The sequence below is a fragment of the Mobula birostris genome, chromosome 1 (assembly GCF_030028105.1).
Source record: "Mobula birostris isolate sMobBir1 chromosome 1, sMobBir1.hap1, whole genome shotgun sequence".
NCBI lineage: Eukaryota > Metazoa > Chordata > Chondrichthyes > Myliobatiformes > Myliobatidae > Mobula > Mobula birostris.
In genome coordinates, this window is record NC_092370.1 from 168,098,089 (window position 1) to 168,125,445 (window position 27,357).

The window sequence follows — 27,357 nt, forward strand, 5'->3', positions numbered from 1 at the left end:
TTTAACCGACTACCCCTCAACCCCCGAACTCCTTCTGCACAACTCTTCACCTATGAATCCCAATCCATAAATTCTATCTCTTTTCCTGATATCCCCACTTCCTAAATTCTTTCCTAATTGAAAAGCCTTGTCCGTCTCCCGAGAGTAGTGTTGGCCTCAGCTGTTAACTAGAGTCACTAAGTCACTTTGTCATCAACAATAAGACAGACGAACATGAGAGGAAAAATATCTCATAGGAACACATCTCAACCTATGACACAAGATTCAATGGGAAAAGGAGAATGACACGATACAGATGGCTTTTGAGGAGCACAACCCCTCTGTAATGTGGGGATAGTCCATACTGTGCAGCACTCCTCTTTTGTTACACCATCTGTTCAATATCCAGTAATGCACAAGCACAAATTTCCTCCAGCTTATAACAATATTATTGAATTTACCACTGCAGGTACCTTTCTTACAATTTGTCCCTTGATTTCTGTGGATAAACATGTACCCTCCGCTTTGCCCAAAGGTCAGTTCATGGGAACATACCTATGCTACTATTGATATAGCCCACTTGTACCTCCATAAGATTGTCTGTTCCATTCCAGCCTCAGATATACAAGTGGTTAAATAGTGTAGCCTGCCTTTGTTAGCTTTGGATTTGACATCCTTAATTTGAATGGTCACAGACCAAGGATTCCTCCAAATTTATGAAGATAATATACTTTTAAAAACGGAACTTGTAACATGTGCAACAAGTTTTTGTCCAGAAAACCTTGTGAAGAAGCTTCAAGTAAATACATACTTGATTTAGAAGCTGAACATGCAGACGGCTTGACCCGTTCATAACAACTGATTGGGTCTATGCATAGACTTGATGATAGGAATATTGCCATGGGAAAGGACATGACCACTCAAATGGGGAAGATCCATTCAGGGAATTAATAAGCACTAAACAAGTATTGCAGAGCCAATGTGCAGACAGTGGACACAACATCCTGAAAACAGAATTCACCCACACTCCAAAGCATCTTCTGGCCCCCTGCAACAATTCAGTGAATCCCAGAGAGGTCTCCAGCCACCTCAGAACAGGTTGAAGTGAAGTGAAAGCAAGTCATCATTAATTCCAAGGGATTGCATATAAAAGAAGAGGAGGCAGCGAGTAAACACTGAGTGGCTTTACAAGATATTGTTGGTGGCACTTCAGTACTTTGAAACATTTCCCATCCGTCATACATGCATGAAGGAGAATGGGAATCCTCTCCATCACTTTCCCTTCGACAGATAGTGGAGAGATACTCTGTAATTATCTCATTTAAAGACATTTTGTTTTAAAGGCAGCATCACCAGTATATCTCTTCTTCCCAGCTGAAGGAGAAGAGACCAAGACTTGGTACTACAGCAAGGATTTTGTCTGCTGTAGCATCACTCTGGTGGAGCAGACTTGATGGGCTGGATGGCCAATGTCACTGGATCAGCAAGACTGGCTGGTGGCTGCTCTTCTCATACCTGCTCACTTCCCCATCGCAGCTGCTGCTGTGATGTGCTCTTACACACTGTTTTCACTAGTTTCTGACTTAGAGATAGTTCTCAGGAACTGACCTCTGTCATAACCTGGGCACTGCCTGTATGACAGTGTTACATCGATGTACCAACCTCTTCTTGCAATAGCAATAAAACTTGGTACATTCCATTGTCCGAATCTTTTGTGTAAAAAACAATGTTTTCTGTCCTAAATTTTTATTTTGTCTTAGAATATTAGTCATCAAATTAAGAACTGTACAGCATTGATACTATCAATTTGGTGCACTAGACAACAGACATCCCACCCTGCAAAAACTCATTTCAGGGAGGTAGCACCATCAATTTGCGGGAGACTTCCGGAAGAGGTGGGATGTCTGCAGTAGAGTAGCTCCTTAGCAGCTAGCCAGCTAGTTTAAATAACGTTCGCTATGCTAATGAACGAATGACACCTGTCAAACTCACCTCAACATATCTTTTACAGTCTTAACCCACCATGGGCAATAGAAAATTCACTGTTGCAAACAGTGCAGCGAGCAACACTGTCATTATTTTGACCCCTATTAGGCAGGGGTACACTTTAGTGTAGTCTGGGGTGACGTACGTTTTATACTTTTTTGGAACACTCTGCCATGGCGCGCTCTCGCTCGCTCTCTCTCCCTCTCTCTCTCTCGCATGCGTGCTCTCTCTCGTGGTCGCTCTCGTGTTCTCTTGCTTTTCTCTCACTCGCTCTCAAAAAAATTGATTTCCATGATATTGTATATAATTTGCGGGCATCAGGGAGCCACTATTAATATGCGGGAGACTCCCGGAAGTTCCGGGAGAGGTGGGATGTCTGAGACAAGGACTGAGCCTTTTAAAGGGTAATTCAATCAGCTTCACTCCAGGGCTCCACTTAAATTTCTTTGACTCCTTCAAATATACACATCTAATTTCCTTCAGAAAATTTCTATTGAATCTGCATCCAAAAACTAGTACTTCTCAAGATCCTAACCGTGTAAGGCTGTCTACCTTCATGTTGCCTCACTTTCGTTTACTAATAAACTTAAAAATTGGCCTTAAAAAAGTACTAGTACCCTAGCCTAATCACAGGACAATTTACAATTAACCTACCAACTGGTACGTCTACGGACTGTAGGCAGCAACCCACATGGTCAATCTCCTTACGGACAGTGGTGGGAATTGAACCTGGGTTGCTGGTATTATTTGGCATTGTGCTAACCACCTCACTACCAGGGGTTGCTGGGCAGCACAGCTCCAAGAGCCAGAAGGGTCTATTCCGCACTGTATCTCGATAAATATATAAAAATTATTGATTTCAATAACTTATGAATTATAACATATCTGTCAACTTTCCTAGAAACCTTCCTTCACTTGCAAACACTTGATTATAGACTCTTTCACTTGATGGTTGTGACTTCTGTAATATCAAGAAGGCTTTAGTAAATCACCTACCTTGATTCTCCATTCTAACAGAAACAGAAGTCAAAATTTGTATTTCCTCAAACTGAGCAACATTATACTGAATCCAGTCAACAGGAATTCTGCAGATGCTGGAGATTCAAGCAACACACATCAAAGTTGCTGGTGAACGCAGCAGGCCAGGCAGCATCTCTAGGAAGAGGTACAGTCGATGTTTCAGGCCGAGACCCCTCGTCAGGACTAACTGAAGGAAGAGTTAGTAAGAGATTTGTCTCCCCCTCCCCCTCTCAAATCTCTTACTAACTCTTCCTTCAGTTAGTCCTGACGAGGGGTCTCGGCCTGAAACATCGACTGTACCTCTTCCTAGAGATGCTGCCTGGCCTGCTGCGTTCACCAGCAACTTTGATGTGTGTTACTGAATCCAGTCTCTTGCTTTAGCATTATTCCTACAACATGCAACTTCAAAGCACATAACCACAAATATATATTTTGTCTGCATGTAACCCTACTTTTGTATTATACATACACAAATTGGCATAAAATCTATTAGTCTATTAACTCTATGCACTTTTATATTTTTCTGCACTTTCATTCAAAGAAATTGTAATTACTTGTTTTATGCTAGTTCTATTTCCTGGCAAAAAATTACATGTGACTTTTTTCATCAATACCCTTACAAACTCCTTCGATCATCTGGCATGCAACTAACTACAATTGCAAGAAAAAGTTTGTGAACCCCTTGTAATTACCTAGTTTTCTGCATTAATTACTCATAAAATGTGGTCTGATCTTTGTCTAAGTCACAATAATAGACAGACACAATCTGCCTAAACTATTAACACAAAAGCAATTGTACTTCTTCTCATCAATACTGAGTACATCATTCAAACAATCACAGTTTTGGTTCAAAAAGGTATGTGAATCTCTGGGGTAATGCCTTCTACAATACCTGTTTGGAGTTAGGTGTTCCAAACAATGAATGCTGAAGGAGGCACCAAGGGCAACAGCAAAAGACCTGCAGAAAACTCTGGAACTTGTGAAAGTCTCTGTTCATGTGTCCACTAAAAGAAAAACTCTGAGCAAGTATAGTGTTATTGGAAGGACACCACAAAGGAAAGCACTGCTCTCCAAATAAAACATTGCTGCACAGCAGAAGTTTCCAAAAGATGACCTGGATGTTCCACAATGCTTCTGGGACAATGTTATGTGGACAGATGAGACAAAAATTGAAAGTTTTGGCAGAAATGCACACTGCTATGTTTGGAGGGAAAAGGGCACTGCAAACCAACACGCTCAGTTCGATGTCACCAACACTGAGCCCCCGAGGCTACGTGAACCTTAGTCATCTCTGAAGCTAAAGTACAAAGGTGTTTCCAATGAGTGAACAGACGACTAGATGGCATCCCAGGGCAGATACTCAGAGTGTGCATGGCACAACTGGCAAGTGTGCTTGCAGAAGTTTTTAATCTCTCCCTCTCCTAGTGCAGAGTGCCCTCCTGCTTCAAAGCATCCACCATTGTTCCTGTACCTAAAAAGACCAAGGGAACACGTTTGAACGACTGGCTCCTGTTGCACTCACCTGAATAACTCACCTGGCCTTAACCCACCTGGACAAAAAAGACACATATGCTGAATGCAAACAAAACAAAAGAGTTGGTTGTTGACTTCAGGAGGACACCGAGCGACCACTCTCCACTGAACATGGACAACTCCTCCACAGAGATCGTTAAGAGCACCAAATTTCTTGGTGTTCACCTGGCAGAGAATCTCACCTGGTCCCTCAACACCAGCTCCATAGCAAAGAAAGCCAGCAGCGTCTCTACTTTCTGCGAAGGTTGAGAAAAGTCCATCTCCCACCCCACATCCTCACCACATTCTACAGAGGTTGTATTGAGAGCATCCTGAGCAGCTGCATCACGGCCTGGTTCGGAAATTGCACCATCTCGGATCGCAAGACCCTGCAGCAGATAGTGAGGTCAGCTGAGAAGATCATCGGGGTCTCTCTTCCCACTATCACAGACATTTACACCACACGCTACATCCGTAAAGCAAACAGCATTATGAAGGACCCCACGCACTCCTCATATAAACTCTTCTCCCTCCTGCCATCTGCAAAAAGGCACCAAAGCATTTGGGCTCTCACGAGCAGCCTACCAACACAACTAATCAACAGATGACGCAATAGCCACAGCTCTACACGCCGTCCTTATACACCTGGACAGGAGGGATGCTTACGTGAGAAAGTGATTCTTGAACTACAGTTCAGCATTCAACACCGTGATTTCCTCCAGGCTTGACAAGAAGCTCAGAGACCTCGGCCTTCACCCTGTCTTGTGCAGCTGGATTCTGGACTCCCTGTCAGATCGCTGGCAGGTAGTAAGAGTGGGCTCCCTCACCTCTGCCCCTCAGGGCTGTGCCCTAAGCCTCCTCCTTTACTCTCTGTACACCCATGACTGTGTTGCCACCCACAGCTCCAACGTGCAAACGTGCAGCCCTCCGGTGAAAAATGATGTCGTATCTGTTAAATAGGGGCCGTGGACAATTCTGATTTGATGGAGAATGGACGTGAAAGCACAGAGGAACATCTGGAGAAATTTCTGAAACGCCCGTCCGCTGCTGTCGTTACTGTGTGGTCGGGAATCTTTCGGAGGGTAGGCCTCAAAATACCTGGTTTGCCTGCTTTTGGCGACCGAGAAGGAGGTCGAATCGTTCGGCAGGGATGCCACTCAGTACTCGGTGTCGGAGAGCTGATCAGAGATCGAAGTTTTGGGATGACTCAAAGTCGAATTGTGGTCAGCATGGCAGGGAGAGCTTTTCTTCCTTCTCCCGTCTGCGTGAGATGTGGGACATTTGAGAAACTTTGAACTTTACTGTGCTCACGGACTTTCTTCATCAAGTTATGGTATTGTTACACTGTTTGTAACTATATGTTATAATTATGTGGTTTTGTCAGTTTTTTCAGTCTTTTCAATCTTGGTTTGTCCTGTGTTTTGTGATATCACACCGGAGGAAATAATGTATCATTTCTTAATGCATGCATTACTAAGTGACAATAAAAGGGGACTATGTGTCTTCATAATCTAAAAATTTGCAGATGATACTACATTGATTGGCCTTATCTCAAATAATAATGAGGCAGCCTACAGAGAAGAAGTCATTATCCCGACAGACTGCAGTTCAGAAAGCAACCTCTCCCTCAATGTCGCAAAAACAAAGAGGCTGGTTGTGGACTACAGGAGGAACGGAGACAGGCTCACCCCTATTGACATCAATGGATCTGGGATTAAGAGGGTGAACCACTTCAAGTTCCTTCGTATACACATCACCGAGGATCTCACTTGGTCTGTACACTCCGGCTGTGAGATGAAAAAAGCACAACAGTGCCTCTTTCACCTCAGATGGTTGAAGAAGTTTGGCATGAGTCCCTAAATCCTAAGGACTTTCTACAGGTGGCACAATTGAGAGCATCCTGATTGGCTGTATCACTGCCTGGTATGGGAACTGTACTTCCCTCAATCGCAGGGCTCTGCACAGAGAGTGGTGCGGACAGCCCAGCACACCTGTGGATGTTAACTTACTAATATTCAGGACATTTGCAGCGACAGGCGTGTAAAAAGTGCCCAAAGTATCATTGGGGATCACAATCTGTTCCAGCTGCTACCATCCGGGAAACAGTACCGCAGCATTAAAGCCAGGACCAAAAGGCTCCGGGACAGCTTCTTCCACCAGGTCATCAGACTGATGAATTCACACTGATACAATTGTATTTCTAAGCTATATTGACTGTTCTGTTGTATATCTTACTATACATACTACTTATTACAAATTACTATAATTTGCACATTGCACATTCAGATAGAGACGTAACATAAAGATTTTTACTCCTTACGTACAGGCAGGCCCCGGGTTACGAACGAGATCCGTTCCCAAGTCAGTTTTTAAGTTGAATTTGTCAGTAAGTCGGAACAGGTACATATGGTTCTTATTTAGCATCAGTAAGTCAAATGTTTGTCTTAGTATATAGTATATATTTTACCTTTCTATGTATATACACAAGCAAAGGCTTGAGCTTGAAATTCCTGGATGCGTTACCTCCAAGCAATAACGTCAGCTATCCTTCAACACCTTATACCCTGGTGCACTTCTTCCCCTCTTTCGAAATGTAGGTCCTTTCAGGCATTTTTTCCCAAAATAAGCCAGTCTCGTCTACATTAAATATTTGGTCTGGCAAATAACCTCCTTCCTCAATATTTTTTTTCAACATTTCAGGAAAATCACTCGCCTTTCCATTTCAATAATTAAACCACTGCATTGCTTATTAATAACTGTAGCTTCCATCGGGGCAGGGCCTTTCACATGCTCCATTATTCTCATTTTATCCTTTAAAATTGTTCCGATCGTTGACCGATTGTAGCCTAACACTTTTCCAATGACGGATGGCATTTCACCTCTTTCCGAGCTCTTTATTATTTCCACTTTATTTTCAATCGTGAACTCAAATTTTTAATATAATAGTCTTTATGGCAGTCCGTTCGTAAGTACGAGTTGTCCGTAAGTCGGACGCTCTTAACTCGGGGACTTACTGTATGTGAAAGACGTAAGAAATAAAAGTCATTTCATTTCATCCCAACTGTGAAGTATGGTGAAAGGAACACCATGGCTTTAGGCTGCTTTGCTGCCTTGGGGCCTGGACAGCTTGCAATCATTGAGGGAACAATGAATTCAAAATTGTATCAACACATTTTACATGTGAACGTCAGGGTAGCAGTCCGTCACTCAAAGATTAATAGAAGTTGGATGATGCAACAAGACAATGATCCAATACACAAGAGTAAATTAACAACAGAAAGAAGAACATTAGTGTTTTGAAATGTCCAAGTCAGAGTCCAGATTTTAACCCAATTCAGTTGCTGTGGTATGACCTGAAAAGGGCTGTTCATTCAAAGTATCCCAGAAATATTGATAACTGAAACAGTTTTGTATGGAGGAATAGTCTAAAATTCCTCCTCGCTATTAAGCAGCTACAGGAAGTGTTTGGTGGAGCTTATTGCTGCTAAAGGAAGTTCTACCAGTTATTAAATACAAGAGTTCACATACTTTTTCCAGCCTGGACTATGAATGAGTTCAATAAAGACATGAAAGGTACAATTGTTTGTGTGTTATTAATTTAGACAGATAGTGTTTGTCTATTATTGTGACTTAGATGAAGATCAGTCCACATTTTATGAGTAAGTAATACAGAAAACCAGGTAATTGCAAAGGGTTCATAAACTTTTTTTTGTAACCGTATCAGCAATGATTTATAGGCACTGCTTTTAACCGAGTTCTTTCAATTTTAACTGTTTTTATTTTAATTCACCATTCTTCCAAATCCTCTGCTCCTTAACATTAAATTGCTTCCCAAGGAAATCAAAAGGGAATACTTTCTATAAACATAACATTACCCTTACTTCGCTGCAGGGAAAAAATATGCAAGCATTTCCTGTCATTTGGATAGCATCAATCTTCAACTTCAGGAAAACTAGCCATATATTCTTCACTTCTATCCTGATTCTTTGCTTTAATCCCCATTGTCCTATTTATACATTTGATATTATGGCAGACCTCAATTATTTCATGGCAATCTATAACATATTGCCTCTCACATACTCATCAACAGCCCATTGAAATTGCTACATTCATTTTGAAACTAACTAGAGTACCTGAGAGTGTTGTGAAACAAAAACAAATTAAAATAGAATATATTTTTCTCAAGTTTCAGAGAACATTCCAATTTTTTAATGGTTTAATTAATTTACATTGTAATGCTAAACATCCTGTAGAATAACTGAGTTATTCTCTATAAATGTGTAATAATGACATGTAATAATAGATTATAATTTTTTCAATGTGAATTTCATTTCGATATTCATTTGGATGGTTACTGCATGCTTAAGTACAGGAAAAACCTAATTATTACAGGCAAAGAATTTCTTTTGTAACACAGCCCACACACAATTTACATATCCTGCAGCATATTTGATAAATGCAGCTTTGTTCTGAAATGGCCAAAGGTACAAACTCTTAACTTGGCAAGATGCCACAATCAGTATGTTCTCTTTTATATACAGAAATATTACAATTGTTAGTATTGTTCAATGAGAAAGAAGCAACTCTCCAATAGTCATAGGTATGAGTTGACTATGAACGCTAAAGTACCCAAAGTCACCAAGCTGTCCCCAAATAAACCAAACAGCATCTTCCACTGCCAAAATATTGTTCCACCTTAAATACTTTGGGGAAAAAAAGCAGCGATTTCAAGAAAGAAATTTAATCTGGATTCTGATGCACCAAGGAACCTTAACTACCTTACATGTTAATATAACAAATGGGAACTGTGTTATCAGGGAGTTGGTGCAACACTGAAATCCTCACAATGAACAAGTCAAATGATGCACTTAAGCCTCTGGTTAAAGCCTGAACCCTGAGGGTCTAACATAGCAAGAGTACGGCCACTGAATTAAGGCCAACACCTGTGGATACAATTGTGGAACAATGAGCAGAGGTTGAAGGGTGGGATTAGGGAGAATTCAGGGACAGCCATGGGAATGATGGGACAAGTTACCATGGGCCATTTCACACACCTCCTTATGCCCAGGTTGACAGCATTGGTAGAGGCCTGGCAGCTTGTCCTCTTGGCTGGTGAAGGTTCATGGCAGGGGAAATCTGTGCAGGGAAAAGGGGAGAAAATCACATTACAAAATACAGCTGATCAAGCTTTTCCTGGTGTATTTGAAACCTTTGATTTCTGTCTCTCTATGTGTGTGTATGTATGTATGTATGTATGTATGTGTGTATATATAAGAGTCAGAGACAATCTGTCTTAGCTGTAGGTCATCCAAAAGTTCTCAAATAAGTCTGAAAATAAGAAAACTGCCAATTTTTGCACATCAATGTAATGAGGGGTAGGCATTGGACAGGACATCAGGGAATTCCCCTGCTCTTCAAACAGTGCCAAGCAATCTTTTGCATCCACTGGAACAACAGACTAGGTTTAATGTCTCGTTTTAAAAAGAGTACACCCAAAATTGCAGCATCTCCCCCATCACTGAAGTGGCAAATGGCATGCTTAATTCTTTAGAATGGAAATGAAATGGTTTTACCTGCAAAAGTAATTGGTAACTTCAAGATCTAAGATTCTACTTTGATAATCTGCAAAACCTTACATTTGAAGTAGGCAACTACTGCCTTATTCCTGAAACAGCAAAGTATGTTATCCTTCCACAGACTTTCATTTGAAACGCAAGGCACAGTAACAGATATTTACTCTATCTCTAATGGCTGGTATCACTGAATACAAAATGAGTTATGACAATTGTCATCCCGCTCCAATGCATAAGATTGCCAGCCATAATCTTTTAGATGTTTAAATAATTGGAAGAACAAAATCATATTAGGAAACTAAGACAATCTTTAGTCTATATTCTAATCTGATATTTAAAAAGCATTATTTATTTTCCAGTTCAATGGCAACCATTTTCAATAAGAAATATTCTTAAGATCTCACTGTGAACCAGCAAAGAGGTTATCGGTTTACACAGATTGCTCAAGCTGTGGCCTATACTCAGCATTTGGACAACAACTCTATTTTGCTAAAATGACATCAATAATCCAAAAAAACAAATTGCCAAAATCTATTCATTGATGCAGGTTTACTCTATGTAAATTGCTCCTCAGTTCTTCACCAATGGTCCTCTAAGCAGAGTCATGGAAATCATGCCAGAACAGCAAAATGCCCTTGATTTTCCTTAACATCCTGAAAGATCGCAGTTCAGTAATTTCCCTTAGCACATCAGATGATTTATGAAATACAGCAGCAGTTATATTTTTAACTTCAGGATGTATTACTGCTCTAATCTGCTGTTCCACCATGATGCACACGAGAATAATCCAGCACCTAAGACACAATACAGTTTACCAATAATTAACAAAGAAACCGTGTTATATATATGTAATGACAATCACAACAATAAATATGCATGTGTAATTCGGGTGGCAGAGGAGTATTTAAACATAATGTACATCTTAATTTGTACTCAGAACAGTAATCAAATTTTTCTTACTCAAACTCAAATGTCAGAACACAGCAAAACATTTTTTATTACACTTTTAAAGTCTGTTGTATATTTTCCAAAAATAACCCTTGGTAGAAAAAAAAATCATTACTATATTAATCCAATACCTTATCTGAATATATCACAAATTTTACATATGCTTTTAGCTACATATATAATTTTCTGTATTCACAGTACTTCAAATTCTACTGCCTCTGACTGATCACATCAAGAATCCAATAAATGGGCAAAACCCAGAAAACAAAACTTGCTGTGTTTATACAACTAAACAGATTTAGATCCAAAATACTTCAAATCCAATTCAACTAAATGTCAATAGCTCATTGCATCAGTTGCTCTCAACCATATACTTCCTGTTACATGCTCAAGGAGATCTGTTTCTTTTGTGAGAATGATGTAATGGTCTTTTGGAGGTCACCTGATGTGATTTTCTTGCTGATGTGAGGTCACGTGATGACATGTGCCCCGTGACTACATAAGGGTTGACTCAGGTGACGCAGTAGGTTTCTGAGTTTGTAGATTTCCAGGTAGAACGTGTTGTGCCTCCGCTTCTGTTGTGTGTTTGTTTTTGTGACGCAGTTTCATTTTAAAACGGAAGGTGCGTTCTCTTACAAGATATTGTATTTGGACTGGAAATTTATGGCTGGAAGTGCCAATTTACTCAATTCCGACAGTTTTGAAGGAAGAGTGAAGAATTCATCAAAGTGAAGGATCCAGAGAAGTCGGCATCGTTTAGCAGTTTAATAAAGGATCGACCTTATTGAGTCTTCGTTGGAGAGAACCTGCATCGAGATAACTCTTGTAAAAGCGCAATGAGTTCATGCACAAAGGCGTTCTCTCTCTCTAAAAGGAATTTAAGGTCAGTCGATTTAAACTGTTTATTTCCGGCATCGGGAATCCTGTGGACAGAACCGGCCGTAAAGGTGCATCGGTGAAGAAATCTTTCTCCAGAGAAGTCTCTCCCATTTGAATGTGTAAAACTGTTGGACTTTCGAAATTATCGCTTTAAGAACTATATCTGACTGTATCACTTTAAGAACTGTTTTCGCATTTAATGCTTTAAGAACCAGAGCTGAGTGGAGTTGATGAACGGCTGCGTACCTGTTTAACCTCCGGTTAAAGTTTTCCTTTTTTTTCCCCTTATCGTTTATATGTGTTTAATAAATGTTCAGTTGCTTTCATAAAACCTGTCTCGATTAATATTCATTGTTGCCGGTTACGTAACATTCCAATGCAATTTTTTTTCCTCCATTCTCCATTCACATCATCTGCCATTTCCTTACTCCTCTGTTAGCAATGGCATGTATGTAACAAGTACATGCAGTTTTAAGCAAAGGTTTGTGAATACATAACAATTACCTCTTTTCTTCTTTAGTTACTCATAAAATATGGTCTAATATTCTTCCTAGTCACAATAATAGACAAACACAATATGCCTAAGCTAATAACATACCACAATTATACTTTTCATGTGTTTATTGAACACATTATTTAATCATTCACAGTCCAGGCAGGAAAAAGTATGTGAACCTTTGCATTTAATAACTGGTAGAACCTCCTTTAGCAGCAATAACCTCCACTAAACATTTCCTATAGCTACTGATCAGACTTGCACAATGGCAAGGAGGAACTTTGGACAATCCCCCCATACAAATCTGTTTCAGTTCATCAATATTTCTGGGATACCTTGCATAAACAGCCCTCTTCAGGTCATGCCACAACATCTCAATTGGGTTAAGGTCTGGACTTTGAGTTGGCCAATCCAAAACACGAATTTTCGTCTTTTTAAACCGTCCTGTTGTTGATTAACTCTCCTGTTTCGTACCATTGTCTTGTTGCATCATCCAACTTCTATTAAGCTTCAGGTGTTGGACCTCTACCCTGACATTCTCCTGTAAAATGTCTTGATATAATTTTGAATTCATTATTCCCTCAATGAATGCAAGCTGTCCAGGTCCCGAGGCAGCAAAACAGCCCCAAACCACAATGCTCTTTCCACCATGCTTGACAGCTGGGATGAGGTTTTGGTGTTGGTGTCCAGTGCCCCATTTTCTCCAAACGTAGCACTGTGCATTTCTGCCCAAAAGTTCGAGTGTTTTCTCATCGGTCCACAGAACATTGTCCCAGACTTTTGAAACCTGAGACGTGCAGCAACTTTTTTTTTTGGAGAGCAATGGTTTCCTCCGTGGTGTCCTTCATGAACATCATTCTTGTTCAGTGTTCTTCTTAAAGTTGACACATTAATACAGACTTCAAGTTCTAGAGGTTTCTGCAGGGCTTTTGCTCTTAACCTTGGGTTCTTTTTCACCTCTTTCAGCGTTGCATGTGGTGCTCTTGGGGTGATCTTTGCAGGATGCTCCCTTCTAGGGAGAGCAGCAACAGTACTGAATATCCTCTGTATTTTTAGCAACTTAACTGAAAAGACCAATTTGCCAAAAATATGGTGTCCAATTAATTGCAAAATGCGAAGACACAATTAGAAAAAGGCTAAGCAAAGTGGCACTTGGCAGACGTAAAGAACTGTGTCAGGGAGTTGTGTACTCCATACCTCTATCACCATGCCAAACAATATACATTGGTGAGAGTGGAAAGCCATTGAAGACCAGGATAGGAGAAGATAAGAGTGCTTAAAAAAATTTGAAAGCAGAATAAATTGGGATCACTGAACACTAGCTATCATGCTCATCTGATGATGCCAACACCCTTGGAAAGGAAGAAAATACCTAAAAGAGAAAGATTAAGGAATCATCAGAGATGGAGCATGAGGGGATCTAAATGTAGGATTTAAAAGTGTGGAGATAGCTCCAGTCTAGGACCACACATTCCTGACGAGTGGTTGGCCTAAAGAAAAAAATGATCAATCAGAACAAGGCCAACTCAAACTAAGCAATCAGGAAAAAGAAATTCAGATCCAGCTAATCAGGATTGAGCATTAAGCCCAGCCCCAGGCCCTGCTCACTCAAGCAAGTATATAAGGAGGTATCTCTAGAGGGCTGTCATTAGACTAACTTGTGCCTGAGGAAGATGGAATGCTGCAATCGGTATCTGTAAGTATGTGATTGTTAAAGCCAAAGGATAGTATAGATAGAGAAATACAATTGTTTGTGTGTTATTAGTTTATGCAGATTGTGTTTGTCTGTTAATGTAACTTAACCGAAGATCAGACCACATTTTATGAGCAACTAAAACAGAAACCCAGTAATTATGAAGGATTCACAAACATTTTCTTGCAAATGTATAAAATACAAGGGCTGGGGGTCTATATCAAATTGCATTAAACTGTTGGTATTTATTTTTATTGAAATGAGTAACTAAATGGCTGGTGAAAAATAACCAGCATCTCGATTCTGATCATCATTCTTTGACTTCTAAGAGACACAGGTCTTAACTTATGTGTAAATCAATCATGTTCTTCTCTTTGTGTAACTATACCTTCTCAGGATCTACTACAACCTCATGCAAGTTTAATTGTTCATCCCATGTCCACAACTGAAGCGTATAACTTCCACTGCTGAGAATTATCAAAAGCAGGTTCACTGTCAAGATTCTCTTCAACTTGCATACATTACTGACTAGTTCTTCCTCTTCCCATTGATTTAAGTGTTATTCTCCACAACCTAATTTTACGATGGTCTTCTGATTCATGCAGAAGATCAGAAGAGAAAGGAGCAGAATTAGGTCACTTGGCCCATCAAGTCTGCTTTGCCATTCCATCATGGCTGATTTATTATTCTTCTCAACCCCATTCCTCTGCCTTCTCCTGTAAACTTAAGACACTGGTGAAAGAAGAGCCTTTCAATCTTCACTTTAGATATACACAATGGCTTGGCCTCCACAGCTCTCCATGGCTATGAATTACACAGGTTCCCCACATTCTAGCTAAAGAAATACCACCTCATCTGTTCCAAAAGATCTCTCTATTCTAATTTGTGCTCTCTAGTCCTAGTTTCATCCACTATAGGAAACATCCTCTATTATCCATTCTATCTAGGCCTTTCAATCATCACTGGACAAATTTTTTCAGAAGTGTTGTCTCAGAATTTTTTTGTTTATGATAAACTGCTTGAACCTGGACACAAATAAAATTTGACTACTTGTATCATGTTGGAATTTGCAGAAACAAGAAACTAACTTTTATTGAATTAATTAATTATTGTGTTTAGTTACACAAGGGTACTGACTGCTTCACAATAGTTCAACGAAGCTATCAATGCTTTGTTGATGATTTTCATTTTTACTCAGTGTCTGAGGCTTCTTGCTTAAGTGTCCAACAGTAATCAGTCAGCCTTAATGAATTCAGTTGCCCTGATACCATTTCTCCATGACTGCATGGTGAAACTCTTCAGCATGCTTGTCACTGACAGCACCAAGATTTGTAGGGAAGTCGTCTAAATGGGAATGCAGAAAATGAATCTTTAGTGACATGTTGCACTTCGCTGTTTTGTATGCTTGAAGCATGTCAACCAACTGCATGTAGTTTGGTGCACTGTAGTTGCCAAGAAATTTTTCACTACAATCTTGAATGCCTACCTCTGGTCCTACTAGAGATGGCGCCGGTAACTGGCGACTTTGCGCGTGCTCTCCCTAGCAAACTGCCCTCTCCACTATCCTATACCCAAGAAACCCTTCTAAACCTCCAATCTAGCAAGATCAAGTTAAACAACACCCTGGCGAAGCTACTGACCCAGCTGGAGACCACTGCACCAGAACTGCTTCTTAAGCCCTGAACAGCACCTGGACCCAACCAACGAGGCCCACCACGTTCCCGGAGACCCGCGGTCTGCTACCGTGCCAGAGCGCTTGGAGACACGGCCCATTCCATACAGCACCTCTCCGGAGCAGACGACCACACAGAAGTGACGGCGGAGACCTCAAGGTGCCCCAGACGCTTCCTCGGAGCGACCACCATAAAGCCCCATTGGTGGCCATCCACAGCTGCTGGAAGTGAGGCCTCCGCCGCTGACCTCGGAAATCGAGCTGAGACCTCCGCAACCGTGACTCGGCTTAAGGGCTTGTTTCAGCAAGGAGCCCGGCCGTCCGGGATTAAGTGTCGGCTTCAGGGCCCGACCCAATTGACAGCCGGGGCCTCCGGTAGCTGGAAGTGGCAGCGGAGCCTCCCCCGTTACTCTGCCCGACCCGGAGTGTCTGATGACAGGACCCGCCGATCGATTCCCGCTGGATGCGTCCACCTACCTCAAAGAGCTGACAACAACACACTGCATCGATGGCAACTTGGAAAGATGCACTACTTACCGAGGAAGCATGGAAAAAGAGCTGGGCTGCTGGTCAGATTGAAGCTGAGGGGCTTCAGGGTCCCTATGCCCACCATCCTACTAGCTAATCTGCAAGCCATAGAGAACAAGGTGGATGATCTTAAAGGGAGACACACCTACTCCAGGGAGATGCAGAACTGCTGTGTATTCTGTTTCACCGAGACCTGGCTCTCTCCTGCCACCCCCGACTGTGCCATCTGACTGGAGAGATTTTCGATCCATCGGATGGACCGCACGGCGTCTTTGGGCAAGACGAGGGGAGGTGGTGTCTGCCCACTGATCAACACTGCGTGGTGCTCAGACACAGTGGCACTGACAAGCTCCTGCAGCCCAGACCTGGAACACCTGTCGGTGAAGTGTAGTCCCTACCATCTGCCATGGGAATTCACCTCGGTCATACTGACAGCGGTCTACATTCCCCCCCAGGCGGACGTGGAGTCTGCTCTGAACATACTGTATGCCAACATCAGTGAACTTGAGACCAGGTATCAGGAGGCTTTGATCATTACAGCCAGGGACTTTAACCAGGCCAACCTCAGAAAGGCGCTGCCAAAGTTATCCCAACACGTCTCCTGCCCCACTAGAGGCCCGAATATACTTGACCATTGCTACACAGCAGTCAAGGATGCCTACCATTCCGCCCCATGATATCACTTCGGAAAATCGGATCATCAGGCCGTACTCCTCCTCCCGGCTTACAAACAGAAACTGAAGGGGGAGGTCACGGTGTCAAAAGTAGTGTCGCATTGGACGGAGGAAACGGATGAGCTCCTCCGTGACTGCTTTGAATCGGTGGACTGGTAGTATTCAAGGGCTCGGCAGCTAACCTCCATGAGTATGCCTCAGCTCTCACGGACTTTATTTGGAAATGCACAGAGGACTGTGTGTCTCGCAAGACGATCCGGGTATTAGCTAACCGGAAACCTTGGATGAATTATGAGGTCAATTCCCTTTTAAAGGCTAGAGCTGCGACTTTTAGGTCCAGGGATACCAGTTGCTACACGGAATCCAGGCGTGAACTCCGGAAAGCCATTAAGGGCACCAAGACGTAATATCGAGCCAAGTCGGAAGCCCAGGCTAACCAAAGGGATGCCAGTAGACTATGGCAGGGTCTAAATGAGATCACTGGGCGCAAAGAAAAGGCTGGGAATATCAATAACTGTGGTGTTTCTCTTCCTGACGAACTTAACATATTCTACGCAATATTCGAACAGAAGAGGAGCACCCCGCTCCCTCCGGATGAACCGGACCTGGTGGCATTGAGATTCATCGTCACCGAGGAGGACGTCAGAAGGGCCTTCCTGAAGGTAAATCCAAGGAAGGCGACAGGCCCAGATGGCATCCCAGGACGGGTTCTCCGGGCCTGTGCAAGCGAGCTAGCTGGAGTGTTTGCTGACATCTTCAACTTGCTTCAGTCTAAGATCTCTTCGTGCTTTCAGAAGGCAACGATAATCTCAGTGCCGAAGAAGAGCAAGGTGGCATGCCTGAATGACTATCGACCTGTGGCTCTGACATCAATTGCTATGAAGTGCTTCGAGACATTATGGCACACACCAACCACAGCCTACCGGTCAACCTCGACACTTTGCAATTTGCCTACCGGAGCAACAGGTCAACGGCAGATGCCATCTCTCTGGCCCTACATTCTTCCTTAGAACACCTGGAGAATAAAGACGCATATGTAAGGCTCCTTTTCATTGACTACAGCTCTGCCTTTAATACCATCATTCCAAATAAACTGATTCCTAAGCTCCAGAACCTGGGCCTTGGCACTCAGATCTGCAGCTGGATCTTCAGCTTCCTCACAGACAGGACCCAGGCAGTAAAAATAGGGGACAAGCTCTCATCTACAATCACTCTGAGCACCGGTGCCCCACAAGGCTGTGTACTCAGCCCCCTATTGTACTCACTGTACACCCATGATTGTGCAGCCAAGTTTCCATCAAACTCAATGGCCGTATCTCGGGTAATGATGAGTTTGAGTACAGAGAGGAAATTAAGAACCTGGTGGCATAGTGCGAAGACAATAACCTGTCCCTCAACGTCAGCAAGATGAAGGAATCGGTTGTTGACTTCAGAAGGAGCAGCGGACCGCACAACCCAATTTACATCGGTGGTGCGCAAGTGGAACAGGTCAAAAGCTTTAAGTTCTTCGGGGTCAATATCACAAGTGACCTGACTTGGTCCAACCAAGCAGAGTTCGCTGCCAAGAAGGCCCACCAGCGTCTTTACTTCCTGAGAAAACTAAAGAAATTTGGCCTGTCCCCTAAAATCCTCACTAATTTTTATAGATGCACTGTAGAAAGCATTCTTCTAGGGTGCATCACAACCTGGTATGGAAGTTGTCCTGTCCAAGACTGAAAGAAGCTGCAGAAGATCGCGAACACAGCGCTGCACATCACACAATCCAATCTTCTGTCCGTGGACTCACTTTACACCGCACGCTGTCGGAGCAGTGCTGCCAGGATAATCAAAGATACAACCCACTCAGCCAACACAGCTTTTGTCCCTCTTCCCTCCGGAAGAAGGCTCAGGAGCTTGAAGACTCATATGGCCAGATTTGGGAACAGCTTCTTTCCAACTGTGATAAGACTGCTAAATGGATCCTGACTCGGATCTGGGCCGTATCCTCCAAATATCCGTATCTGCCTCTCTGTTTTTTTGCACTACCTTACGTTCCATTTTTCTATTTTCTATTTATGATTTATAATTTAAATGTTTAATTTTACTAATTTTTACTATTTTTAATATTTTTTATATTTAATATTTGTAAGGGAGTGGGAAGCGCAGAATCAAATATCGCTGTGATGATTGTACGTTCTAGTATCAATTGCTTGGCGACAATAAAGTATAAGTACTAGAAGTTCTTTGAATTGCCTGTTATTGATGATCTGTTTAATTTGCAGACTAACAAAAATGCCTGCCTTAATCTTGGCATCAATTATTCTGGGAAAAATCTGTCTCAAAAATCCTTCAAAGAAATCTATCACCTATTTAAAACCTATCCTGCCATCCATCATCCACATTGCCTAAGGCTATGCCCAAATATGCCTGGGCAAGATGGAAATCATTTCAGCTTACATTGTGGGAAAATTTTAATTGACTTGAATTATGAATTGAAGTAACATAGGTGTTTTCAAAAATATGTTACGTGATGGGGAAATTTCATGGTGATTTTCATGATCACAATACAAAATCCATGATGTACACCCAAAAGTATTCAGGAAGCAAAATCTGTCCAGTGTATTCAACAGGTTTCAATATGATTTCCCCCTCATTCTTAATTCCAGTGAGTACAGGCCCGGAGGTATCAAACACTTCTAATACGTTAACCTTGATCAGTCCAAGATCATTCTCGGGAACCTCTTCTGAACAATACCAGCAGATCTTTTTTTTCAGATGAGGTGGGCAAAACTCTCACAGATAAAGTGGGGTCTGACCAATGCTTCAAAGCCTCAGCATCACATCCTTGCTCTTGTATTCTAGTCCACTTGAAATGAATGCTAACACTGCATTTGCATTCCTTACCACCAACTCACCTTACAAGTTAACCTTTGGGGAATCCTGCACAAGGATTTCCAAGTCCCTTTGATTTTTTTTTAAATTTTCTCCCTATTTAGAAAAGTCTATGCCTTTACTCTTTCTACTAAAATGCATGACCGCACACTTACCTACACTATATTCCACTGCTACTTTGCCCATTCTCCCCATCTAAGTCCTGCAGACTCCCAGCTTCCTCACACTACTTTTCCTCCACACATCTGTGTAAACACGGCCAATAAACCATCCATTCTGTCACCCAAATTGTTGACATATAACGTGAAAAGAAATAGTCCCAAGGCAGAGTCCAGCAGAACACTACTAGACAGTTGCAGCCAACCAGAATAGGTCCCATTTATTCCCACTCTTTACCTCCTGCTAGTCGACCAATCTTCTATCCATGATAGTATCTTTCCTATAATATCATGTTAAGCAGCCTCGTGTGTGGGGCATCTTGTCAAAAGCCCTCCGAAAATCCAAGCAAACAACATCTACTGATTCACCTTTGTCTAACCTGCCTTTTATTTCCTCAAAGACTTCCATCAGATTTGTCAGGCAAGATTTCTCCTTGAGGAAGCCATGCTGACTTTGGCCTACATGTACCCCGAAACCTCATCCTTAATCATAGGCTTCAACATCTTTCCAACCACTTCAGTCAGGCTAACTGGCTTATAATATCCTTTCTTCTGTCTCCCTCCCATCTTAGAGTGAAGTGACATTTGCAATTTTCCAGTTCTCTGGAACTTCCCAGAATCTAGGAATTCTTAAAAGATCATTAATATTTCCACTATCTCTTCAGTTTCTTTCAGAACCCCGGTGTGTAGTCTATCTGGTCCAAGTGACTTATCTACCTTCAGACCTTTGGCTTCCCAAGTACCACCTCCTTAGTAATAACAACTACACTCAATTCTACCCCTAACCCGCCTCAAAACTTTGGCATACTGCTGGTGTCTCACACAGTGAAGATTGATGTAAAATACTTAATCAGTTCATCTCCCATTTCTTCCCCATTACTACCCCTCCAACATCATTTTCCAGCAGTCTGGTAACATTCCTGACTCTTTTACTCTTCATATATCTGAAATTTTTTGGTATTCTTTTTTATATTATTGGCCAGTTTCCATACATACTTCATCTTTTTCTCCTTATGACCTTAGTTGCCTTCTGTTGGTTTTTAAAAAAACTTCCCAATCCTCTAACTTCTCACTAATTTTTGCTATACTATATACCCTCTTCTGCTTTCAGGCTGTCTTTGACCTTCCTTGTCAGCCATAGTTGCCTCATTCTCACTTCAGAATACCTTGTCTTTGAGGTATCCGTCCTGTGCCTTCAGAATTGCCCCTAAAAACTCCAGGTATTGCTGTTCTGCTATCATCCCTGATAGTATCCTCCGCCAATCAACTTTGGCCAGCTCCCCTCTCATGCCTCAGTAATTCCCTTTAGTCTATTGACACATGTGACTTAATATTGACACATGTGACTTAATCTCCTCCCTCTCAAACCATGGGGTGAATGCCACATATGATCACTGCCTCCTGAGGACTCCCTTATATTAAGCTCACTAATCACATCTGGTTCATTACACAACACCCAATAGAGATAATACACACAAAATTTTGGAGGAACTCAGTAGGCCAAGCAGCATCTATGGAAAAGGGTAAACAGTTAAGGTTTCAGGCTGAGACCCTTCAGGAACTGGAAGAAATAAATTAGAAGTCAGAGTGAGAAGGTGCGGGGAGAGGAGGAAGTAGTACAAGATAGTAGGTGATAGGTGAAATTGGGGAGGGGTGAAGTAGAGCTAGGAAGATGATTGGTGAAAGGTACATGGCTGATAGGAGGGGACGGAAGGCCACGGAAGAAAAGGAAGGGGATAACAGCAGCAGAGGGAAGTGGTAGGCAGGTAAGAAGATGAGGAGAGAGGGGAATGGTGGGGGGGGGGGGGGGGGGGGTGCAATTACCAGGTTAAAGAAATTGATGTTCATGCAGTCATGTTGGAGGCTACCCAGATGGAAAACATGTTGCTCCTCCAACCTGAGTGTTCTCATTGCAGCAGTAGAGGAGGACATAGGACGACATGGATTGACATGTCAGATTAGGAAGCAGAATTGAAATGGATTTTCCTGTTTTTTCTGGTCGGCAGGTGCTCAGTAGAGCAGTCTCCGAATCTGTATCTGGTCTCATCGATACACAGGAGGCCACACAGGAAGCACCTACCAGATACAGTAGATGACCTCAACAGACTCTCAGGTGAAGTATTACCTCAACTGGATGGACTGTTTGGGGCCATGAATGGTGGTGAGGGAGGTGGTGTGGGGACAGGTGTGGCACATATTCCTCTTGCAAGGATTAAGTGCCAGGAGAGAGATCAGTAGGGAGGATGAATGGACAAGGGAGTTGCATAGGGAACAATCTCTGTGGAAAGTAAGGGCGAGGGAAAGGTGTACTTTGTGGTGGGATCCAGTTGGAGGTGGTAGAAATTTCAAAGAATTGTGTGCTGGACGCAGAAGCTGATGGGTGAGGACAAGAGGAACCCTATCCCTAGTGGAGTGGTGGGTGGATGTGGTGAGGGCAGACTTGCGTGAAATGGAATAGACGCAGGTGAGGACAGTGTTGATGGTGGAGGAAGGAAAGCCCTTTTCTTTGAAGGAGAATCTCATTAGTTCTGAAATGAAAAGCCTCATCCTGAGAGCAGATGTGGCAGAGACAGAGAAATTCAGAGAAGGGTACGGCATTTTTACAAGTGCAGGATGGGAAGAGATATAGTCCAGGTAGCTGTGAGAATCAGTGGATAAAATTCCTCTAGTGATACAGATTGAGAAAGGGAAGGGAGCTATCAGAAATAGACCAGGTAAGTTTGAGGATAGGGTGGAAGTTGAAGGCAAAGTTGAAGTCTATGAGTTCCGCATGGGTGCAGGATGCAGCACCAATGCAGTCGTCAATGTAGAGTGGGAAAGTTGGAGAATGGTACTAGTTGGATGTAGGGGATTCGCAGCCCGTTCTTTAACTAGAGCCTTCAGCAATTTGAGCATCGAGGGAGAGAGGAAGAGGAAGGCCATCTGCAGTACCATCGATGCGGCAGAGAGGGCCTCAAAATGGCTGTGGCTCCAAAGGGGGGGAGCCATGGAGTCATAAGTAGCTAGCCACCTGGACACAAGCTCGGGTCTGATCAGCCTCAGCTGGGTCACCTGGAGGACAGTATGATGTTGAAAGACCTGAAACACTCTGATTCCAGGAACATCACTGAAAATGTGTCCAGAGGCATCAGTAGATGTATGTACACAGTATAGGCTTGAAACATAATTCCATGTAGTTGACGAAAAGGCAGACATAGCTGGTGTCCATGGCTACACCTTTTGAAGAAAGTGGGAGGAACCAAAGGAGAAACTGGGTGATGACCACTTCTGCCAGACAAAGGAGTGGTGATGGAGGGGAACTGGTTGGATCTGCTGTCCAGAAAGAAGCAGAGAGTTTTGAGGCCTTCCTAAGGCATCCATAGTGAAAATGAGTCTACCATTGAGAATTGCCTTTCCCCTAGTGGTGGAGATCCTTCATCAGGACTGGAAAACGATAAGTCAGAGTACGGTGGGTGGAGGAGAGGACGTATTACAAGGTGGCAGGTGATAGGTGAAACCAGATGTGAGGGAGGGGATGAAGTAGAGCTGGGAAGCTGATTGGTGAAAGATGAAGGGCTAGAGAAGGGGATTTGATAGGAGAGGGTAGAAAACCATCGAAGAAAGGGAAGTAGGAGGAACACCAGAGGGAGGTGATGGGCAGGTGTGGAGAGAAGGTGAGAGGGAAACGAGAATGGGGAATGAAGGAAGAGAGGGACAATTACTGGAAGTTCGAGAAATTGATGTTCGTACCATCATGTTGGAGGCTACCCAGATGGAATACAAGATGTTGCTCCTCCAACCTGAATGGCCTCATCATAGCAGAAGGGGAGGCCGTGGAATGATGTGCCGGAATAGGAAGTAGAATTGAAATGGGTGGTCACCAGGAGACCCCACCTTTTCTGGTGGATGGAGGATAGGTGCTCATCAAAATGGTCTCTCAACCTACATCGGGTCTCACTAATATAAGCAGGCAAGTGAGGGCAGTGTTGATAGTCAAGGAAAGCCCCTTGTGTGATTCTACTCTCTATGGCAAGTACAGTTTAATAATTGCCTCTATCAGGGGGAATAAAAAACTAGAACTACACCACTGAATTCCCCAAAATATAAACTAAACTAAAACATTTCACCACCTTGGGCAGAATGTTAACTCCTGGACTCAGATACAAAAGAGACGCATTATACTTTAATCTTAAAAAAAAGAATATCTAATATCGATTGCTACTGTCAATCACTGGTAAGTCTGGAGAACTGTTGAAAGTTTCAACTATCAGAGCATTTTATAGATCGAAGCAACTACAATTTGATGAATGTCCATGAATTGTGATCCTCAAATATTTCTATTGATCATATAAAATGCCTTGGTAGTGGTTAACACGAAATTGTTATTAAGACCAACAGTGTGATCTAAGACAGATTTTGCAGACCAAAATCTGTTACTGTTCACAAACAATGGCAGAGCACAAGACACAAACTAATACAGTACCACTGATTTTCCTAAAAGGACCAATGATATTAGGTACTAATATCAGAACACGTGCCCTCCAATCTCATACACTACTGAATAAACATAAGCCAAATCAGCCAGAATCCACATTAAATAACAGGGCATTGTTTTGCTTACAGTCAAAATTGTGCTACAACTATTCTCCCATTTCATGGAAAGGTGGAAATGTTATAACACAACTCCTTGAGGGTACTCTTGCTTTCACTGCGAAACTATCTGTTCCAATTGCACCTTCCTGCTCTTGCCATAATGCAAAGCGTTTTCTGGCTGACAGTTCAAAGTAAATGAGAATGTTCTTTGGCACTGTTTAGAGAGCTAAGAGTACACCCAGTGTCTTGAACCAAATTAAAAGCAGATCATTTGTTTCATTTATTTGTAGGAGGGGACCATGATATATAAACATAAACTGCCAGGTGGGAATCTTTCAAATGCAATTCACTGAATGTGAGGCACTTTGTATGTCATCATAGAAAGTATTTCAATTTGGAATAGTTATTTAATTTCCTCTTAAACGTACTAATTGATTTAGGTCTTATTCAAGAATTCAAATCTTTATACACTTGAAAAACCTTCCAAGTCGAAGATAACTCGCTATATATGGGATTGAAGACACACAACATCAAAACCCAGTAAGGTAACTTCTTGCAATCATTTTAAGAACATAAACCAACACAAATTTGATCACTCCAAGGAAAGTAAATTAACTTTACACTGGCTTTACCTAATTATAATACAGAAAGATAACAAAAGGAAACTGCTGTACCGAAAGATTTCATTATAATTCTTGCACCAAAGCTAAACAGAATTCATTATGGAGGTTTATCGAGTTAATAGCTGACAATAAATCATACTGATTCTCTCTTCAAAGTCATCTTGTGAACCCAGCTGTCCAAGACAATATTCTCTCAACAACTCTTTACCGATGTCTTTTAATCGTAGTTTTAAATCAACACTTATCCAAGCTATATTTTTTTAAGGAGTTTTTTAAATCAAAATTTTAATTTGTTTTGCTGTATGCATTTGCCACATCTCCCTTAAATTGTTCAAATAATGATCGAAAGTTTGCTTAGTTGCATTTTAACTTAAAAGATCCCTGGCATTATTTGAAATGGTGATTAGTTCTTATCCTGACTAACAGGCATCTGTCAACAAATGCCACTGACTATGTAAGCATAACTATCCAGCAAACAATGTGTCCTTCTGCCTGTTAAATATATTAGCTAAACATCAAAATGAACTTAATGTGTGAGATGCTCAGGGACATCTGTAGGAAATGGACATCATTTTTTCCTCACCACGTGAACTTGCATCTATAAAACAGACCAAGCTATATAATATCAACAAACAACACACATCAAAGTTGCTGGTGAACGCAGCAGGCCAGGCAACATCTGTAGGAAGAGGTGCAGCCGACGTTTCAGGCCGAGACCCTTCGTCAACAAAGTTTATTTATCAAAAGGTAACCACTAATCAATTATTGAGAAAATCAACATGTATTTTGTTGCTGCGGAGAATGGACAATCACTGCTGAAGCCCTTGGTCAACAAAATTGTAGTCTACGATGACAATACAGAAAGTTCACAGGTTATCCATCACATGCGCGACTCTTAGTTTATCTCAAACTAACTTGAGATCATCCTCATAGCTTTAATTGCTTTAAAAACTCCTGTTTTAAAACCATTTAAAAGATTCACTAATTTCTTTTTAGCGTTCACTGTCAAATTATGGGTCACAAATATACTTTGGAATACAGAACATTAATATATAAATGATTTGAAGATTAAGTCTCATGAAGTCGTAGACCTGGTATTAATAAATTATTTGAACCTATTTGGTGTATAAACAATCAAGTTATTAGTAGAGATCTTTACACCGAATCATTACTGGACCCCTTGTAAAAGAAAGGTAAGAAGCCGCTGGACAATCAACATTTCAGTCAACGTGTACCAAACTTATTTTCAGCAATTTCTCAATTTTAATGAGTCAGCTGACCACCTACTCCTAAGATTATCAGGAGCCAAAGGAAAATAGTTACTGCAAACAACAGGGTGTAATTAAAAAGCAGCATTTTTGAATGACTGGCATCAGGCACACACTTTGTCACTCACTCACCCTGGTCCACTGCTATTATTTCTTCTGGAGGGGCCATCTTGCTGTTCAGTTTTTGTATGTCTTTCAGTTACCTCACTGTTGTTCTGATGCACTATCTCCCCTTCATCCAGGGCGCGGTGTAACCGATAGTTCACTGCTTTAAGTACAATAAATACAGCTGCTATGACAGCACTGTAGCTTCCAACAATGATCATGCTTGAAGGAAGGGCCTGCAAGAGGAGGAAATGCATATAATATGTCAAGAGGCCAGGCACTAAGATGAGTATTAAAATAAATGAAAGCCACCATTTATTTTGTATCCATTGTCTCCAGTTATCTATTTTTTTTTGCAATTTTCTCTGTCGGGAGTAAAGATGGGGAGGGTGGGACAAGCAGCCCAGGCCCACCTTTCTATCTACCTAGAAACAAACTGTAAAATTATTCAGAGCAATGAACAGAAAATGCTGTTGGAACTCAGGTCAAGCAGCAACTGTGGACAGAAATAAACAGTCAACATTATTCTCTCCCATTCTTCTTCCTGCCTATCACACTGGTGACTTGATTCAATCATTTGCACCAAAGAAATAAGAAACTAATGAATCATCCTTTTGCTCATTGTACTCCTGCGCTTATTCTATGTTGGGAGTGTGAAAACAAGGTTCTACTACAATTCAGAATTAACCTCAATAAGGGCCATTCTAAAACAGATGTTCTAATGACCAGAGATCAATTCTGGAGACTGCCTGCAAAAACATTCATTATAGTGAAAAATCTATTCATTTTCTAGATTATTG

At 41.8% G+C, this 27,357-nt stretch overlaps 1 protein-coding gene across 6 annotated transcripts in view; it reads right to left on the reverse strand.

Annotated features, from left to right (window-relative positions):
* Positions 1–27,357, reverse strand: part of pcnx1 (pecanex 1) — a 253,752-nt gene that overhangs the window by 172,448 nt on the left and 53,947 nt on the right. For 4 of the 6 annotated variants that reach the window (XM_072265724.1, XM_072265689.1, XM_072265683.1 and 1 more), the window contains exon 2: positions 26,585–26,793. The exons of 1 other annotated variant lie outside the window; for it this stretch is intronic. In XM_072265724.1, coding sequence (XP_072121825.1) covers positions 26,585–26,793 — 209 coding nt within the window. Of the gene's footprint in view, positions 1–9,551; positions 9,634–26,584; positions 26,794–27,357 lie in introns of those variants that run through there. One more of the 6 variants, XM_072265697.1, reaches the window with a different exon arrangement.